This window comes from Thermobia domestica, chromosome 10, assembly GCF_964235325.1.
Source record: "Thermobia domestica chromosome 10, izTheDome1.hap1.1, whole genome shotgun sequence".
NCBI lineage: Eukaryota > Metazoa > Arthropoda > Insecta > Zygentoma > Lepismatidae > Thermobia > Thermobia domestica.
This window is the reverse complement of record NC_137463.1, coordinates 155,815,701-155,837,209: the sequence shown is the minus strand read 5'-3', so window position 1 is coordinate 155,837,209 and position 21,509 is coordinate 155,815,701. Positions and strand designations below refer to the sequence as shown.

Below are 21,509 nucleotides of genomic sequence, written 5' to 3'. Positions count from 1 at the left end.
ATTATTTTTCTTCTTAACTGGGAATGCACGTGACTTCGTGCCTATCTAATAGAGCCTCCCCTGCTAATTTAACCTTTTCTGAAGAAATTAAGTATTATTATTGCTGGTCGTACATCCACTACGAGTGTGATTTGACTATCACAGAAAATACTTGTATTTTATTCCTTTTGATCGTATTAATAATTTTGAGAGAGAAAAATCAAACTAACATCATAATATAATATTATAGAGACTAATGATACTCGTAAAAATAATGAAGCGATTACACATTTATTTTACAATTCGTATATATTTAATGACATAATATTAATGCTTTATGATGAAGTAACATCTATATTCATCGTCAAACTTCATGTCGTGCAGTCTTCCTTACTGCCCTACTGATATGGCTAGCAAATGCGCGTTTGGCTCATATGGTCTCGGATTCGATTCCCGCTGGGAGGACAAAAAATAATTGCACAGTCATTCAATTTCATTAATCATACATCATTTCATTAATCATCCAGACTTTAAACAAATATTTCATTTCCATGTTTTATAAGTACATTGTAGAGTGTTGGTATACTGGATAATTAACAGTTGTTTGTATAAGAATATATATCTACATGCATGTAAATTAAGAATATAATACTTAAAATAGCGAAGTTTTCTCTTGAGTGGTAACTTAAGCTGTAACTAATAGCCATATTTAATCAAAAAATCGATTGTGTATATTTTTAATACTCAATTAACATTAGTTCGAAGCCATTTTGCCGATCATGCAAATATTATTCTATACATTTGTAAAATAATCCAAAGCTAATGTTCAGAAACAGTGACATTTTTATTTACTTCAATGTATATAATACTGCCATTTCCACTATAATAACTGAATAGTGCAATAGAAATGTTGCAAAGATTGGCGTTAGTCGATGCAAACCCTCCTGGCTTTAACACTCACAACAGTAGACTTTGAATGGTTAATTCAGAAATATAAAAGCACACCCAAGAGATCTCATATATCTCAGTGCACCTGCTTCACAAGGCCTATTCAACGTTTAGAGCGTTTCAACCCTTCCTGTAGGGAATTAACCCTAATATACAACACATCAGTACGCATTAAGTGGGTTAGAACTCCGACATCCAATTGTCCCTACTTATACAGATGAATCGATGAGCTCTGAAAATACGATGGCAATGCATATGGGTATTGAATGTATTGCAATGTAGAAATGAATTTGACATAAATCCAAAGAAACAAACAGGTAGATCCTAGAGTATGTCACTTCATTTACAATAGAAGGAGAGGGTAAATAATAATGTTCTCTGTTCTATTCAGCCTAAACATGTTCTTAGTCATAAAGATACTTGTTTCCTTTAGTCCAATTTTGATTTTGAAACTGACCATAATAGTTTGATCGATTCTTTGATTTATGTGAATCCACACTATTTCTACTCAATCTATGATAGTGTGGAACATTTGTGATAAAAAGCTTAAGTATTAAAAATCCAAAATATTGAAATTTCTTATAACATATTACTTTCAAGCATATGGCTATGTAGATTAAAAATAGTTCGGTCAAAATGTTCTCTAAATACTTCTAAAATAATACTTCCTGATTCTTTTACACGGTAGCATTTCTGAAAATTTGCGCTACAAATTTTTGTTTCCTACACCATATCAACAAATAGCCTTTTATGTTATTTGTCTGAACCATAAACAAGATCTCTTCTTAGCCATCATTGGTTTCAGAATTGTTTTTCTAAATCAGTTTCCAACATCAATGAATAAGGGTAATATGAAATTAGTATCTTTATTTTAATTTGAAACAAGGTCCTGAATATATGTCCCTGAGAGTTACAAGGCAAGTATTGAAAAGACAAGGTGGAACAGGTCTTCCCTCCTTGAACTTTGTGTTCCTCTGATATTGTCTTTCAGTTTGATGGATATTATGTATATTGTACAGGATATCCCAAAAGTCACTTAACAGAACTGGAGATTCGTAGATCAGAGATAAAAGTAATGTATCATCGTAGGAACATGTTATGTGATAAATGAACATTGCTGGAGTAGGTAACCTTTACAGTGGTCATCTTGGTAGCCGCCAGATTGGATTTAGGTCAATTCTTTTAAGTAAGAAGGGGGTTATGTGGCACATCATTTTGCCTAGAATTTTACCTGAAACAATAATGAAATCAGTTCTTTGCATGAACATCTCATTCACGCTGAACATTTCTGCAGTGATAATATTTCAGGTGTCAGCGATTCAGTGGTGGAGTTGAAGCATGTAACGTGGAACATCATTAACCGTGGGTTTATCAAGGCTTCATAAGCAAAGAAAAAATTCAAGTATTTTAATGTCTGGCGACCTGGCTGGTTGTTCAATTTTCCTTTGTCTGCCAGAGCCATGTATTCGAAATTGGATATCAAGGATCTATTCAACAATGTTCCTAAAATATGCTAGTGCATCATCACGTTGGAAGAAGTCTGGGAAAGATCCATCTAGCGTATGCGCTGAAGATAATGTGATATCTATCTCATAGCATTTACAGGTAATCCGCCGGCATTCATTCCTTCCTTAGTGAAAAATGGACCATTGATAAGTGTATCCTATATGCCACATCACAGTCACCTTCCCTGCTCCAGGTTTGCTCAATGTTGATTATTAGATTACCAACAACACATGTTGTATCTGTTTATCTCCCCGTCGACATCAAATATGCCTCATCACTATGGAGAAGATCTTGCTCAAAGTCACGTTTAGGGTTAATTTCCAGTTGATTGACTCACCGCTCACGAAATTCCATCCACATGTGTAGATCATCTTTGCTGAGATATTGCTGCATTTGCATCTTCTATGGATACCACTTATGTCTCGCGTAATCTTGTTCATTGAACTCTTACTAACACCATACTCGGCGAACAGTTGTCTAAAACTTTTCTTGGGTAACTATGAATGATGACAGTACTGTCATTGCTGTTCAGTCGTCCGTTGCTGTTTTTGGTCCTCCAGATCGACATCTGTCTTGCACTGAACTCGTTTGTTCAAACTGATTAATCACATTTACAGCAGTCACAAATGAGACACTGGCTATCTATGCGGATTCCTTTGGTTGGAATCATTGGCGGCATTCCATGAACTGCTCCCGCCCGACATCAGGATGATCTGGATTCACTGATTATTGGGCAATACCATTTTCTATTTACCTGCAACTAAAGACGTATGATGTCAGTTATCATCAGTTATCAACAAATATCGGAAATTATTATTATGAATCATGAATTATGAGCATCGAATCTATAATTCTTCACCGAATTTGTATCTGTAAACTGATTTCACCACTGTGTTTCTCACAAAGTTCTAGCCTAAAACGACGTGTAATATGCCCTCTTCCCACTTAAAACAATTGATCTGAATCCTGAATGGCAGCTACCTAGATAGTCACCACCAAGATCACCTACCCCAGAATGTTCCCTTTGCTATAACATGTACCTGCAATATTACATTACGCTTATGTCTGAACTGCAAGTCTCTAGCATGGCTGTTAAGGAAGTTTCTTTGACACCATGATTATTAAACTAATTCTCGTTTTGCATCCATGTTTTCAGTTAAAATTATTTTCCAGGTGTCATTACTTTCGGGTGCAATTTGGATGTGTTTGAAGACAAATGTATAATTGCTTACAGGGAATTAGAGTCAACATCTCTCTCTCTCTCTCTCTCTCTCTTCCTCTCTGTTTTCAAGGATGAAGGGACATGTTTACAACATTTTTCCTGTCATCATTATTCAGTTTGCCATGTTACTTTGTATCTCTTTGTCTTCACGGAAAGCCTATCGATTACCTTTGCACTTGTGCATATTTTCATGTTGTAGTATACCTGATGTAAAGTACCCAATGCTAAGTACATTAGTGTACTTGAAGTAATATGTTCAAACGTCTGATTATTTTCTAATTTTCATTTTAACTTACAATTCCCATCTTCTGATGTAAATGTTTCTGCTGAATTTATGGTAATAGAAAGTATCATATTGTTATGCTTAGATAATTAGAGTTTCCTATGTAGTAATAAAGTCGTAAGGGATGTACATAGATCTAATGAGAATATGAAACTCTACTGCAGAGGAAAATGTTGTCGAAGATATAACGAAAGAGAGTATTCTCGTTTCCATGTTCGCAGCTGTTTCCCTCTCTGATGTAGATAATCTCCGCCAACACTTTAATTCAATCCATACTTAAGGCCGGTGGACACACCTGCTTCGCGTTACATGCAATATTGCCAAATCGAACACGAAGAGAGAAAGATCTTAAAGAATTCAACAGAGAGGCACAAAGGAAGCTAACAAATCCATAGATTGTGAGGGGAGAGACCAACGGAACACTCTCGTAATAGAAAAGTGGCTTCAATATCTACAAGCACTTATTTTGGTCTACTCCTAACGCGAATATATGCTCACAATGCACGTGTCTTTCACACTAGTTTTCTACCACAATTAATCTATAAGTGAATTCATTAGTTCATAACGTTGTGTGGAACAGTAAAAGTTAAATGCAAATATGCACTACTGTTGTGGTACTATATTGCATTAATTAGGAGGACAAAGATAAATAATTGTCATTATTTGCATTGCAGAGTTTGTTGTTCGCAATTCTCAATATCATGAAATATGAATTTACCCATTACAAACTTTAGAGTACAAAAATCGGTTCATTTATGATTGACGGAAATATAAACATTGCGTATTACTACACAGCAAAGGATAGAGCTCTGTGATTACGTTGTAACTGCAGCGTTGTAAATTACTATACATTATCCTTATGTATAATATGGACGTATTAGTTTTGTATAAAATGGAAAGATATAATGAACATGCACTGAGCAACCATCAAATGAACAAAGAAACATTTTCATGTTATACAGACCTTTTTAATCATAAAAGAAAATAAAAAAAAAAGTTCTGTGACAACAAAAATGGTACGGTATTTTGCTTCAAAGTATGCTTCTGTCTGACTTTAAATAATTGAATACAACTAACTGATAAATCTCTTTAAAAACCACTGAGGAAACACTATTACGTATTCGCGCCAAGTATTGAATTCCGTGATCACAATGGTCGATGTTTCACAAAATTAGAATTTTGGACGTACTATCACAAGCTTGGCAAAAATTAGCAAATTTGGGAAAGGAAGTGAACGGATTCCACACAACAGCAATATGGTGGCTTTTATGTATAAAATGAAGTGGGGCGTATGAACCAAGACTGTGTTTTACTTTTATGATGTCGTACTGGTATATATTTAAATTTATCACATTTGGCTCCCGTGTCTAACATTGTAATTTTCAAATATCTAAGAATATTACAACGTACTTTTCTCTCTTCTTTTCAATACTTTCTTGTATTCAGTCGAGGGATGCTGATAAAGATTGAGCCTTACCAAGAAAAAAAATGAACTAGGAAGCTGAAACTCCCACACTATGTAACATATTCCCCCATTTGCGACATCTGTCGTTACACTTTTTAAGTCATTGTAAATAGAAGTATTTTGTCTGCTTGTGTAACCACTTATCTGTACCATCAGTTACCGCTTGAACACTCTGAAAATGGTGACCATTGAGAACAGATGATAATCGGATGGAGCTAGGTCCGGCGAATAAGGGGATGAGGCAACACTTGAAAGCCTATGGTGGTCAATGTGTCTTGTATTTCAGATGCTGTGTATGAGGAGGTATTGTCGTGCAAAAGCAGAATAATTTTGGAAATCTTACCGCGACATTTGTCCTTGATGTTTTCGCGCAACTTCCTCAAGAGACCACAGTAATATGCTGCATTAATCGTTGCACCCACTGGAAGATAATCCACCAGTAGAAGTCCGTACTTATCCCGAAAGCTTGTTCCCATTTGTTTCTGTGCAGATCTCTGCACACGGCACTTTTTTGGCCGGGGAAAAGAATTGTGCCTCAATTCCTTAGACTTATCTCTAGTCTCGGGATCATAACAATAGATCCACGTTTCATCACCAGTTACGAGTTTCTCCAAAAAAACTACCACACTTCTTGCAAAATATTCCAAATCTGTCCGCAAAGTTCTGACTTTTTCCTGCGTCTGTTCCTTCGTCAAAACTTTGGGGATTCACTTTACTGCAACCTTCTTCATATCCAGATCATTATGAATAATGGTACCAAATCTTTCTATGCCCAAACATGTAGCAATCCTTTTGGCTGTTAGTCGACGATCTTCCATTATCATGTCCTTAATGGCTTGCACATTTTTGGGAACAGACACAGAAACAGGTCTGCCACTGGGTTTCGCACTTTCAACATAAAAATGGCCAGAACTATTCTTTGTCCACTAATGTTACTATAGATAAAAAGCTGGAAGCTTCCGCGGCAGTTGCCGCTTCAAACAGTACATCCCTACAAAACCTGCTAAGTATGGAATTAAGATATATGCATTGGTTGATGCAAAATTATATTATACTTACAACATGGAAATTTATGCGGGAAAAATACCTGACGGACCTTATTCCATTAGTAACAAGTCGGCTGATGTTGTGAAGAGATTAGTGCAGACCATAGTTGGAACAGGACGAAATTTAACTGCGGACAATTGGTTTACCGATTTGATCCTAAGTATTGACTTGAAAGTGCAGAAATTATCGTATGTGGGAACCATAAAGAAAAATAAAAGACAGTTGCCACTGGAACTTTTGAATCTAAAGTATGGGTCTGAAAAGTCAAGCATGTTTGCATTTTCGAATGACGTTACTCTTGTTTCTTATGTATCAAAGAAAAACCGAAATGTTTTAGTAGTATCAAGCCGGCATTTTGATGATCGTATAGATGAAACAAGTGGAATTGCCGCAAAGGCAAAAATGATTACCTTTTATAATCAGACGAAATCAGGTGTTGACATTTTGGACAAAATGTGTGCCTCGTTCAATGTAGCTAGAAATACACAGGGCTGGCCGTGTGTTGTCTTTTTCTCGATGCTAATATAGCTGGTATAAATTCACAAATAATCTTTCTTGTAATGGTCAGGCTAAATTACTAGGAGGCGTTTCTTGAAACAACTAAGTCATGAGCTTGTGCATGAGCAGCTCTGCAAGAGAAGTCTCCTAAGTCAAGGAATTCCTTCTGCTTTGCAAGCGAGTCTGGAAAAGTATCGTCAACAAGTGGAGCAGATGAAGAATCAGTTGGTGAAGGACTGAACGTTCAGGAAAGCGACGGAACTGCGTTTATGTAGGAAGAACAAAAAGCGAAGATTGACCAGAACTAAATGCAAGAAATGCAGCTGACCAATTTGTCTCTAGAATATGGATCCCGTGTGCACCGATTGCTTTCCTCAATTAGAAACATTACAACAAGTTGAATCGAGTGACGAGTAAATTGTGATTGTTTATATTTCTATGTTTTTTTGTTTTTTTTAAATTCGAACTATCACGATATCAGGAGTATAATGACTTAATATAAGTTCATTTTTTCTATATAGTCTTCTATACTTATTTTGTTTAGAGAAGCAAACAACATTCCTAAGCAGCGTTTGTGCTTAGCAATATCATTCACGGAGGATTGACTTGTTATAATAATCTTGCTTTAGTTGTCTAGTGTTTTAGGTTTTGAATAAATAAAAGCAATATGTAATATGTTTGTGTTTTAGATACAAAAGCATATGAAGAAGAAAGCTTCCAGAAGTTTGTTTATCAGTCTGATACCTTGCGAGTTATTTCGTGACTATTTTTTTCTTGAGCTACTGTGATTTCATAATGTTTTCAAAATTTATTTTTTCCCTTCAAATTAGAACATTTAAAACACAATGCGATGTAATTAATCACCATAGCATAAGACAATGCTTTCATGTTCTTTTTAAAAAAGATAATAAAAAATAATTACTAGTATTAAATCAAAGGGAAAGTCGAATGTATCAATCTGATACTTTGCGACAAAAAAAAAACTTTCATCTAAATGTTGCGGCTAACCGAGGGTTGATATAATTTATGTAGTAATATAACTTTAACTGACCGTCAAATATAATACCTAGATCTTTAGTAATGCTTACTTTCTCTATTTGTACACCATTGACCTCGTTTTTACTGACATAATTTCGAGTTTTGTCGATGTATGTCAAATTTTGTTCTCTTACCATTAATTTTTAGAAAATTGTTTCTACACCACATGTTTACTGCATTTAAGTCTTGTTATAGTAAATAATTATCAAACTCAGTGTTGACTAATCTGAACAACTTCATATTGTCAGAATATAGGAGAATGTTGGAATATTTTATTTTTTCAGCAAGATCATTTAAAAATAAGAAACTAAGAGTGCTTCCGTGGGCATCCCTTGCGATATTACATTTTTTACATAATCTGCACGAGAATCTACAGGCCCAGTTTTAACTTTGTATATTCTCTTTGACAGATAGCTTTCAAACCAGCGAATGTACAAAAGTGATAAACTAATGTTTGATAACTTGCAAGTAAGATACTATAAAACGTTTTTGAAATATCTACTATGTATATTACATCGACTTCCAATCTGTTTTTCAGTGCGTGATAGGTAACATCTGTAAAATGAATTAGGTTTGTTACAATTGACTTGCCCTTATAAAAACCATGTTGAGACTCATTTAGGATATTTCTAACATTAAAATCTATGTGTTTGAATATAATTAGTTCAAGTACATTCGAGGATTTATTGACAAGAGTCATTGGCATGTTTTACTAACATTCTGTCTATCACTTTATTCATATATCGGAACAACATATACTTGTTTCCACATTGAAGGATATACACCTGTAAGGAATGAAACGTTAGTATATTTGCCAAACTAACTGAAAGTTCTGTTGCACAAGTTTTTATTACATGATAAGGAATATTATCTGGACCTGGAGTGGTGCTTATTTTAATTACTTTAATTGCTTTCATTACATCAAATTCAATAACGATAGGAATTCCGATTAGGGAACTATTACTACCGATATTTTCAGGCAATACATCTTGACCTAAGTCATAGTAAAAAGTTTCATACAATACATACTTAAATGCCTCATCAATTTCAATGGTGTCTTGGATTAGCATACTATTATTATATATTATTTGCTTTGGGACTGGTTTACGGTCATTTTATTAATGTTCTAGAATAAGAGCTGTTCTTATAATACTATTTTCTAAGCTTGAATAATAAGATTTCCTTGCTTCAATACATTTCTCTTTTAACAATTTTCCTTGGATTTGAGTATCTCTGATATCATACATCATTTTTTCTTCTGGCTTGACAAAATATTTAGTTTTCTTTTGTTTGTTTATTAGTGCTTTCAATTCTCGCGTCATCCATGGATCGTTATATTTTTGTTTATAACTAATTGACTTCATAGATACATGCTCATTTAATATAGACTATTATATGAATCAAACAAATAGCTGAACGAAGAGGAAGAAAGTAAAACTGAGAAGTAATTAGAAACCTGAATTATTGAATAATTAAGTAGATTATCTAACATAAGAAGAAAGAAAATAGGTAAAAGAAAAAATGTTTTCTGCATTAACTAAAACCAGAACTAATTTAAACGCATGAAGGATTCGTAGCTAATTCTCATATGAGTCCCTTGTAACCATCATACACGTACTATAAGAAATAAGTTTATCCTGTATGTTTAGACTGTACTAAGCGTAGAAGAAATGACAAAGGTATTAAGTGAGGAAGAAATGACAGATGTAAGGAGCTTCATGGGATTCAACAGCAACATTCTCTCTCGTTGCGAATTAGAGAGAAAGATCTTAAAAGTATGCAACAGAGAGGAATACACAAGAAAAGCTAATTAGGCCAAAACATACACAATAGTGTTGCCCTCGAAACGAGAAATTTCTCGTCTCTTTTTCAAAACGCGACGAGAGACGAGAGGAGTGCATTTTCAATCAAGAGTCGAGACGAGAAACATGGCAGTTCTCTTATTTTCAAGACGAAACTTTTCTGAGTCTCGTGCGGAACAGTAGTTCATCGAAGTCTTAAATCTCAAGCATTGTTTTAGTATTACATGATTCCTAGTAAAAACTATTAGTTTGAAAAGTGATCGTTCGAACATAATGAGGAGCATTTATCAACGTTTAAAAATAGGTAAGTGATAATAAATAATAAAAAAATAAATAATAAATATGGTTTAAATGTTGTTATATTACATCCTCTGCAGACCTCTCATGACACGGAGAAGTTCTAGATGAAATTAAGAAGAAAATCAGGATATAAATCTAGGTCTGTAGGAGACGAAAATGGTGATTCATCATCTCCCAGGCCATAATACTATAGGTATTATGGTGAAATTTGGAGCGAATACTCCTTTTGTAACCAAAGCAACGCATAAGGATAAATTTAATGATATATCGTCCTACGGAGGGTAAAGAAGGGTTCAAGAATTTCACCAAGAATAGTGTATCTCATGAATCCTGGCGTTAGAGAAATACAACTAGGCATATGAAGTCTTCAGTAGAAATAAGGGAACCCGTGCTTCAGCGTTTTCGAATATTCCGCTCCTGAAAGGGGCATTTATAAAAGACTCAAATTTTGAATTGTTTAATTAGAAAGTGTCAAATGTTAGGATTTGCTTATTCTTAGAACGTACAACGTCATTCCTGCAGGACGTAACGTCCTAAAAATCTTACCATGTTTATCTATAAATTAGAGTACTTTGTATAGGTCCAGGAGGACGGAAAGCTCTCCTGGTGAAAAGAGCATGATCTCTAGTTTTAGCGCAAAAAGGAATCATGTGGATATGACTTAGTTCAGTAATGATAGTATGTTTTGTGAAGGTGATCGTGTGTACGTTTACGCTCCTATTTTGATTCAGCAAATACAAATAATTCAGCAAAGTCTTATACTGTTTATTGTACATTTTAAAATGTGTACTGCTGGAAGGTTTCCGTCCTTCCAGAAGGACAAACTCATGTTCTTTCCATTAAGGAGGTGCGTTGTGCCGGCATGACGGCGGCTCGTGTACAGAAGTCCTTTCGGCAAGACAGAGGCTTGTACGTTCTATCATTAAGTTGGATATCTGGAATTCGGCATATAGACTTTTAATTAAAAATAAGAAAATCTATATTTTAGCGTTTCCTGTAATTCTGTTCCATAGGGGGAGAAAAGACGGTGATTTCAATAATATTGAAATTTCTCGTTACTTATTTATAAAGTGACGAATGTGGGAATGAGGTTAAATTAATTCGGTATATGAACTCGGAAATAAAAATAAGGAAAGCATTTTCGGAAATTCTGTTTCTAAGAAGGAAAAGTTGGGTCATTCTATTCAAATGTTGTTTCTTTATTCAGAAAGCGTCCAATGTGATGTTGTCTTAACCTATACTCTGGGAAACTTCGTGCTATTTTTACAGGACAGGGATAAGAGTAAATATATCATTGATGTGACAACAAGATGAGAAGAAAGAGAAATGGAGACCAACGCAATTAAAGAGAAAAAGTAAAATATGAACCATTGAGGACGTATTTTAACGATGGTAAAAAAGCTTGAAATAGTTACGATACTTATCTGCTTCTAGAGAAACAGTTACAAAATCTTTATCATCTGTATATAGAAAGTTCGTAGTTCCGAAATTTTTACAAAAGAGAATAATTAATTATGTAATAAAATCGTCGCATGAAATCTTCAACACGCACTTAGATTATTATGGATGCGGTGGATTATACTTGTATGATATTGTAATTTGTAATTGGTTAATTGATTAATGTTACTTGTGGTATGATTTTATTTTTAATAATTACTGTTATATGTCAGGGTATGATGAAGAAAAAAATTAGTATATAATGAAGCAACTGTTAAGAAAAAAGCAGGGAAAAATGGTGTTGATTTCAAAATAAGAAAAAAAAGAAGAAAATATATAGATTTCATACTCCACATAAAAGTTTTATAATTATTACATTGTCTTTATTATATTTTTAAGATTGTAAAACGAGGTATGTTCAAAAACTGTCGAACATTCGATTGACAAAATTACATTAATTGATTTGAAAATCCCAAACACTAATCCTCTTCAAAGCAGTCTCCTAGGTAATGTATACATTTCTTCCAGCGTTCACGCCATTGTTGGAAACATTTCTGGAATGCAGTTTTTGGAATGGAGCAATCCTGCCGTCGTATTCCGCATGATGTCTTCTCCTGACTTAAATTGGGTTGCTTTTAGTGGCATTTTAAGCTTGGGAAATAACCAAAATTTACACGGAGCCATGTCGGGTGAGTACGGAGCCTGACGACACACAGGAATGTTGTGTTTGGCGATGAAAGCTTAAATCAAATTTCGCAGACACCCTTCTCATGTCCAAATTCTAGTTCAATGTTGAATGTACTATGATCCGATTGAATGGCTTTCGCTTGGGTATCACCACGCTTTTTGGCAAAATTTGATACAATATCGCTGCTCAAGGTTTTGTCATTTTACAAAAAAAAAAAAAAAAAAAAAAAACGAAATCCGCCAATTGCCAGTGACTGACACTTTCTGCGGGCGGGAAAAAAATTACGATTGCTCATGGCTGTTCCCTCTACATCTACACTGAAGAAAGTTTCCCGCGCTTCATTGGTTTACGCGGGGAAAAAATAAGGTTTGATACACTTTGAACACACCTCGTATGTATATTATTATTATTATTTTTAGTAATATGGATTGACATACACTTAATATGTATCATTTAATATTATAAGGTTTAGAACTATGAATAATAGGTTTTAGTGGCTCCAGGTTTACCCGACTTGAAGTGTTAATAGAGAAGAAGAGTGAGTCTCCAGTGAGGATGGTTCTCAACTCTGCCCCTGAAAAGGTGGGGGAAGCTGGAGCTATTGTAATGATCTGAATGTTTGATTATTGGTGTGTATTTTAAACAGTGGAATTGTGTTTTGCTATGGTATAATAATATTTTTTTCTGTGAATGATAGATCGTTTACCCTTCAAGGAGAACGCCATTTGGATTAGATATGAAGATGTGAAATTTGGTATATAAATCCTTTAGAAAATTCCGTTTCTAAGGGAGAGAAGTTGGGTCATTTCTATAAAATCAATCAGTTTAAACTCTTAAATAAAGATAAGAAGATAGCGAGTTTCAGCATTTTCGAAAATTTTGCAACTAAGGATGAAAGGGAAACAATTTCAGTAATATTGAATTTTCGCTTTATTCTTTCACTAAATGCTGAATTTTGGGACTCGCTTAAGGTGGAGGTGTGAAATTTGATTTATGACCTCTTAAATAAAAATAAGAGAATACGTCTTTATGCAGTTTTGAAAATTCCGATCGTAGGAGGGAAAGAGGCGATATTCATATAATATTGAAATTTTCCTTTATTTATTTAAAATACCATATGTGAACGTGGTTAGCAGGATGATATTTGAAAATTATAAATATTTGCACCCTATTCGTTTATACCGGATTGTACTGTAAAACTTTTCGCTTCTACCGGTAGAAAATCGAAAAATAAAGTGGTTCTGCTAAGTACACTTGAAAATAACAGGACCAGAATGCAACTTTCTACAAATCTGAAGATTTTTCTGTACGAATTGTTTGTACTCCGTTCGTACCGGATTGTACCGTAAAAAGTTTCATTTGTACCGGCTTAAAATTTGATAAAATTGAAAAATAAAGTGGTCCTGCTAAGTTCACGTGAACATAGCAGGACCAGAATACAAATTTCTGCAAATCTGAAGATTTTTCCGTATGAATCTTTTGTATTGCGTTCATACTGGTTTGCACCGTAAAAATTCTCGTTTGTGCCGGATTGAAATTCGAGAAAATCAAAAATAAAGTAGTCCTCCTAAGTTCACGTGAAAATAGCATGACCACTGATAAATGTTTACAAATTTGAAGATTTTTCTGTACGATTGTTTGTACTGCATTTGTACCAGATTGTGCCGTGAAAATTTTCGTTTGTACCGGCTTCAAATTCGGTATTCTGGTCCTGCTATGATTAAGTGACCTTAGCAAGAGCACTTTATCTTTGGATTTTCTCGAATTTGAAGTCCTTTCAAATGAAAATTTTCACGGTACAATCCGATACAAACGCGTTACAAGCGATTTGTGCAGAAAAATGTTTGGATTTGTAGAAATTTGTATTTTGGTCCTGCTACGTTCACGTGAACATAGCAGGACCACTTTATTTTTTGATTTTCTCAAATTTGATGCCGGTACAAACCAACATTTTTACGGTACAATCTGTAAATAAATGAGATAAACGGCCTGAGGCAGGAATTAACTATGTTCCAAGATGTATTTCAAACTGATAACTAGTTTTCCGTATTGCTGTCATAAACAACAGACAATATCTATTGTAGTGTGCCAAAAGTATAAATTACACCTACTCCTTAGAATCGAAATTCTGGAAAATGCTGGATCACGTTCCCCTTATTTGCAGTTAGGAGGGTATATATACTTTTCATCTCCTTATCTTAAGGAGTTTGTGAGTTACTCTATTTTTCGCATTAATTATGAACCCCTACTCCATTTTTAAATGTCCTTTAATCAAAGTGGTGATTGGAATCTATGAGCTCGAGGTATATACTACTTTCGTTTCTTCTTCCAACCATCTAATTTTTCTTATTTGTTTATATGAGTAATTTTATCCTCAAACGAAAGCTCTAATATTCTTCTTTTGGAAGAGTCTTTCCACTTTCAATATAGTCCATACAGATGTCTGTGCTCTTGCATACCCTTGTTGCTCTAGTTGCTGCATGCTGTCGGTGAAGAGCGAGGCCGGTTGCTGACAACACCAGGAACGTACTGCTTTGATAAGCTTTACGTTTGATGCTAAACGCTAGCGTTGCAGGTGTTCCTTAAGCTTGGGAACAACTAAAAGTCACTGAGTTCAGGTCAGAACTTTAAAGTGAGTGGTGGAAAATATCCCCGAATTAGAGCTTCTGCAACGCGGCGATGGTCTCCCAGCTCGTGTGTAGCTTTCCGTTTCGTGTTGAAGGATGGTATTTTTGTGAAGACGAACTCTACGCAGATGTACACGCAACTTCGTTAGTGTTTGCACACAGGGCTCGGAGTTGATAGGGGCGCCACGTTCCACAAAAAAAGTCAATCAGCAGCACACCTTCACTGCTCCGAAAAATCGTGACCATTGTTCCCCTGCTGATGTCTACGTTTTGAACATCTTGGACAGGGAAAAATGGATATCTATATTCCATGGACTGACGTTTAGCCTCGGGCTGAAAGTGATGAGCCCAGATCTCGTTCCTAGTTACGAGACGCATGAGAAAGCCACCTCCTTCAGTATTAAAATGGGCCAAATTTTATTCACGTGCGTTTTTACGGACTTCTTTCATTTCCATTGTAAACCGTTGTAGAACCCGCCTTGATCACACTTTTTAAAATCCAGGCTCGCCGCGTATGATGTGATTCATTGTTCTGAGTAATATGAAAGTAATATATGCAATTTCCTTTGCTTAATGCGTCCATCACCACGGACCAACGCAACAACTTTTCCCACTCTCTCTGGTAGCTATCTACTAGGGCGTTGTCATACAGACACAATGTTACTGAGTTCTCTGTGCGTATAGTCCGACCATACCTCCTCACTGTGGTAATGCCCACACATGCTTCCTCATACACAGGACTCATGCGGTGGCGAATACACACCGTTCACAGTCACACCGTTGTCACACCGTTCACAGTCCGGGATTCGATCAAAGCTGTTTTAACCGGGTGTTCATGTAGTCCATCACTAAAGCTGCGGATGCGTCGTCGTCAGTGAAGTGACCTGAAAAACCTTATTTGTAAAGCAGAAGAATCAAGCTTTCGTTTTAGGATACGATTAAGCACGTGCAACAATTAATGCAATAAATAAATAAATAAAATAACTTAATAAGAGTTGGAAATAAAAATTATGAAACATCTCTCGTAAGTATGTTCCAAAATTCATTTCGAAGTTTCCACAAGCTACAAACAATGTCCCTTTTAATCCAGAGGGAAAATAATAGAAAATGTCCCTTTCCTCTTAAAACGGGAATTTTAAGAAAAACTGCGACAAGTGTCCACTTATTTTTAATGAGGAGTTCATAAATCAAGTTTCATTTCCTTGATTTCAAGGATTTATGTGATACCCTGTTTTGGACAAAACATTAGAATCCCTTTTACTTTATATGGGTATTTCAAAACAATCCTTTCTCATTCATTATTGTCGTAACGAAGAGTTCTATGTTCAAATGTCATGCTTTTAATTATATTAGTATGGCCAGAATTTTCATTGCATGGATTTCACTTTTCCATATAAAAGTAATGCCTTCTTCCTCATCTAGGAGTGGTATATATGTTTTTTATTCTTAATTAAAGTTTATTTAACGAATTTCATACCTTCAACTTAAAATTAAACATTTTTTGAGTGAAAATAGGGAAAGTTTAATATTATAGAAACTCTCCCCTTTATTTCCTATAAACGCGGAATGTTTACGGTCGTATCCTAAGGCATAAGGAAGTTCAAAATGTATGCCACAAGTACATTACAATCTTATGAGTTTTTAAAACTACACTTTCATTGAAATGTATATCCTAAGGAAATTGAAACCTATTCTCCATAAACCTATTCTCCCCGTGCAAAGAACGGACATTTTAGCTAGTTTTATACATCCATTTATCAAACGAGACAAGAAAAGGTTTCTGAGAAAAAAATCTTCGAAGTTCAAGACGAGACGACAATCCGACAAAAGTTTGCGAGAGGAGACGACTCGTCTCGTTGGCAACACTCATAAATAAGGGTAAAAAATATGGTTTAGTAGGAGATAAAAGAGCAAAATTTTATTCTCATTTGCTTAAGATATAGCTTGTTGGAAACGTAAACATATAAGGATATTGGTGAACTCTAGAGAAATTTGTGATGGACTTTAATGTAAATCGACGGTAGTAGTGCCAATAAGGATGAAGAGAACTGTGTCAACTACAGAACTTAAGGAAAGAAAGTACATAATGTAGAATATATTACCAGTTTTCAGTTACTAGGGTACGCTATATACAATATGTGAAGTGTGAGAAGAAATAAAGAGAGAACTAGAAATGTCGATAGATAGTCATTGATTTCCATTAGTGTACAGGTAATACCAAAGTAAGGGATAAATTATTTAATGGCTTCGTTTCAAACTGGTGCTTTGCGCCAGCGGCGCAAATCTCTCTTCAACATTGGGAGGGGGGGGACGAAAGGGTAAGACCGTTCCCATATTTTTATTTATTTATTTATTTTTGCAATGTTCAAAATATTTATGAAGTTGAAAAACAATGTTGTGGAGGGTCAGAGTTATCTTCAACTTTGGGAGGCAGGCAGATTTGAGGAACATCAATTTCATCTCACGCTTCTTTGTGGCAATCGGACAAAAATTTTCAAATTTCTCCTCAAAAAAGCATTTTAAATCGGATGATTGGGGGACAGTCTCCCTCAGTTACAAGATTGGAGGGGACACGTCCCCCTCATCCCCACGGGATTTGCGCCAGTGGTTTGAACTATACATTGTGTACCAGTTTGTTGCAGAATAAAATGTTGTATAAGATAACTGACTTGCGAGTTTCATCTAAATATACAGTACTACATGAATACTGTGTTGATTATTGGAGTTAGTACTGTATAGCACTACTTTAATGTATAATCTAATAATACTAAAGCTTTGGAAATTTATCCATAGCAACATGTTTCTTCTATGTTGTTCAGAAAAGGACGATTTCATTATAAGTGAGAGTTCGTAACATTATTCGATTGTTTCTCCTCGGCTCAATTTGTAGTTAAAATGCTCTCTATCATACTTCCCCATTGCATTTTTCCTCTTTATCTCGCTCTCTCTGGTTTTCTCATTTGAAGTTGCTTTGGTGTTTTCTTTCTTGGTTCATTCTACGATAGCATTGTCAATTCTCTTTTGTACGTTCGAAACAATACACATTCAACAATGAACATGAGTATATGTTCATCTTTGCTCTTCCCATGCCGTATAATAATATAACGGGTTGATGCGTTTGTCAGTTATTCAACAAACAATACTCAGACCATTTGAATGAGAAAACGATATTTTCACGAAGAGCAAGTTGTAGTTCTGGTTATTTAACTCTTATCTCTTGTACTTTATAGGTTAATTCTTAGAAACTGTTTAGAATTTAAGTTAAACTAGTGATTCAGTGCATTGTAGAAGCAAGTAGTTCTCTTTTTACTTCTTTCTTGTCCTCACCCATTTCAATATCGGCAGACATAAGCAGTTCTTAAGCTTCCAGGAAAACACAGTCATTGTTTCACAGTATTTCTTTGTTTACAAAACCTCAAATTTCTTGTTAAAGTTGGTTTTAATTTGCCTCTTGCCCTGTGCAAAAGCAGTTATCCCCTTGCCCTGAACGAAATCGTATACGTTGCTTCATAAAATAAAGTAATTTTTAGATAAGTTATTGTTGATATCCTTTCATTAGGTGGAATGAATTTACTGTTTTCCCATTGACTAATTTCAACCTAAACAATAGAAATCAGATTTTTCAATCTCTAACAAATCACATAGTGCTGTTCATAAAAGGTCGTGGGTGCGTGAACGGTACATTCGGCAGTCAGTAAGCATTAATGACGTCAATGTGAATGACATACTAAACGATGACAGTGAGCTCTATTTGAACTTCTAATTTTGGTGCGAAAATCGAAATGGAAAAGCCAACTAATTTTAAAACTGTTGACATTGAAATTACGTATCTAAAAAGTAGGAAACGGACTTCAATCAGTTCATAGAAAGTGATTCTCGAGCTATTGAATGTGCTTGCAAACGAGGAGTAACGAAAGAAACTGAAATAAAAATTGAAATTCCAGTCAGTAATAATAGATACTGGTAATAACTGTGGATTTCGGAAATGTCGATCGACTAGCAAACGCCATGAACAGAGGAAAGTTGGAAACAAACTTTATTGATTAATTTTAAAATCTGAGGAAGGGGCGATTTTAACTTCATCTTTGTTTATCATGACACTGTTTAGATAATTTAAGTTACTGTAATTGAGTTCATTTGAAAACTTTGAACTATAAGTGATACCGTACTCAAGGTAATTTAGCTACATTACTCCAGAATAGTGTCAGTAATTATATTTGTACTAAAATAACAGGGAAGGAGCATAAACGGCGCTAATGCAGCTACTACTTAAAACAACATGGCCAGAGTACATTCTAGTGGTGTCACTAGACCTATTCTGGAAAGAAGGAAGTATGTAGGGGTGGATCCTGCGGTGGTTGTTTGTAAAATCTTTTAATCTTTTTTAAGAGATTATACTTCTGCATTACAAATGAGAGTTTAGTAAGACGTTCTTGTGCTCCAGTTTCATTGAAATTGCTCGTAAATCTTGCACTTCATTAACATTAAAGTACAAACTTTCGTGAACTTCAAAGACATATTGAAAATAGAAGTTTTGCAAAGAGATTAGGATACAAATGCGTGTTTCAATTACACGTGCGAAGCTCTTATCTGAAACGATTTGACTGTGTTATCACTTATCATCATATATCACTGACCACTGGTCAGGAATTCCAGTTCCATAAATATAAATTCCAATTGCACGTATCATTACAAAGGCTTTGCAGCCTAATCCAACGGTGATGAAGATCTTCTCGTGGAATAATTACTTGCTGGACTGGCTTAGAAAGACCCAGATCTAGTCAAGATGCATTTGGATTATTATTGCCACAGACGTGTTTATTAACAAGATCCAGTTGGCTAAGAAAGGTTAATTGAAGTGAATAATCCATGGGGCCAATCGACATTATCGGTAGTACACATACTCATGACTTTCTTCCAGGAACATCCAATAACGTTGAACTAAAGGCTGACCATGTTGATAGGTATTTGTTCTCTTCGTTGATTCAATGTATCTTACAGGTCAACTTTTGGGCTGTTTATGTCATATACTCCTCGTGATTCACTCTTTAATGAGAAACACATCGTGTGCTCTGATGATCACTTTACATATTTCCTTAGTGATCACGCCATGTCTAGTAAAACATGGTGTGATAGATCTGGTTTATCGAATATAATATTTCTTTTGTAAAAGCCGGATCTAATGCTCTTTGGAACTTTATATTTCATTAAAGTGGTCCTACATTGAGGAACTGTTAATGAATGACTTCTCACTGGACCTGAAACCTTTCATTTCGGATTGGTCTTCAGATAACCACTCTTGGTAGCAGATCATGATTGTTCCATGTAGAGTTCCTTTGCCATCAAGTATTCTATATTATCTGCTGCATAATATATAAATTTTCCTCTGACAAAGTCGTGTGGAATATATACCTTACCATTTTAATCTATCTGGCGCATAACCTCTTTCGTTATTGATATTTCCAGGCGTAGAACTATGCTGTATTCAATTTTTTATTATTTATTTATTTATTACAAATGCTAGCAGGCTGAAGGCATGCTAGTCCCTTACAAGGGTCACGCCCTTCTTCGGGAAGAGAAGGAGTAGAGGTATGAGAAGAAGGTAGCAGGGATGATTGAAGTAATTTAATAAACCATATAAACTATATTGATCCTAAACTTCGTAGCATAGAAATACCAGAGCAGACATTATGGCCTTTATCCATAATTATGAGAATGGGTGATGAGATGGAGATGAGGGTGAGGTGCACTCAACGCTACAACACAGAGGGAAAGGGTTAGTGAGACAGATGCGTGTTATCTTCTGACCCTGGGGCTGCTCAGGATCACGATGGAAGACACGATGAGCCCTATTAGAAGAGATGGATTACTGTGCATATGATGAAAAGATGTAATGCGAATCTGAATGAACGGCAAAGGCTGATGCAATGTCTTCATCAGGATGATTGGGTGGCAGTGAATAACGATATAGAGTGAAAAGTAGGAAAACTGAGGGTGCCGAACAGGATTGTAGGGAGCGTAGTCTATATCATGGTGTAGAATATCAAGGAAAAGTAGTTGCTTGTGAGCCAATCTGTTCGTGATGTAGGAGAGTCTGAGTTTTTCTATGTGAGTTTTTCTGTGCGGAAATGGAAGGCAATCATACAGATCTTGTGTAGGGCTAGGCAGCTTTATACGATAAGTAATGCGCAGATCGTGGCGTTCTAGGATCTTGAGCTTATTGTAGAAGGTAGAGTGTGCAGCGACCCAAACTTCGAACCCATAGCTAAGGACAGGTCACAGGAATACCTTGTATGTCTAGAGAATCGTAGCTGCTTGTAGTCCCCAGGTTGTGCCAGTGAGCCGCCGAAGAAGATTTATTCTATTGTACGCTGAGCGAAGTGAGGTGAGTATCGAACGTGACACCGAGATACTTAACGTGATTGGTAGGATTGATGGAAGTGTCAAGAACAGAAAGCCTCAGACGGGTTAAATTGCTGTGGACGCGAGATCGTCGCTTAGGATCAAGGAAAACTATCGCCTGGGTTTTCTCGGAATTTAGGCGTAATCACCGTTTCGAGCACCAGCGAACAAATATATCAATAGCGGATTGTAGTGAGGGTTTAATTGATGAATCGTTTTGCCAAGGGCAAGAAAGGCTGTGTCGTCTGCAAACTGGAAGAGATGTAC

General features: G+C 35.5%; 2 protein-coding genes across 6 annotated transcripts in view; both read left to right on the top strand.

Annotated features, from left to right (window-relative positions):
* Positions 1-21,509, top strand: part of LOC145662786 (Ig-like and fibronectin type-III domain-containing protein 2) — a 1,216,055-nt gene that overhangs the window by 629,234 nt on the left and 565,312 nt on the right. The window lies entirely within an intron of this gene.
* On the top strand, positions 6,466-6,978 carry LOC145661640 (uncharacterized). The gene has a single exon (XM_081726964.1). The coding sequence runs from the start codon at positions 6,466-6,468 to the stop codon at positions 6,976-6,978; it is 513 nt and encodes a 170-aa protein (XP_081583090.1).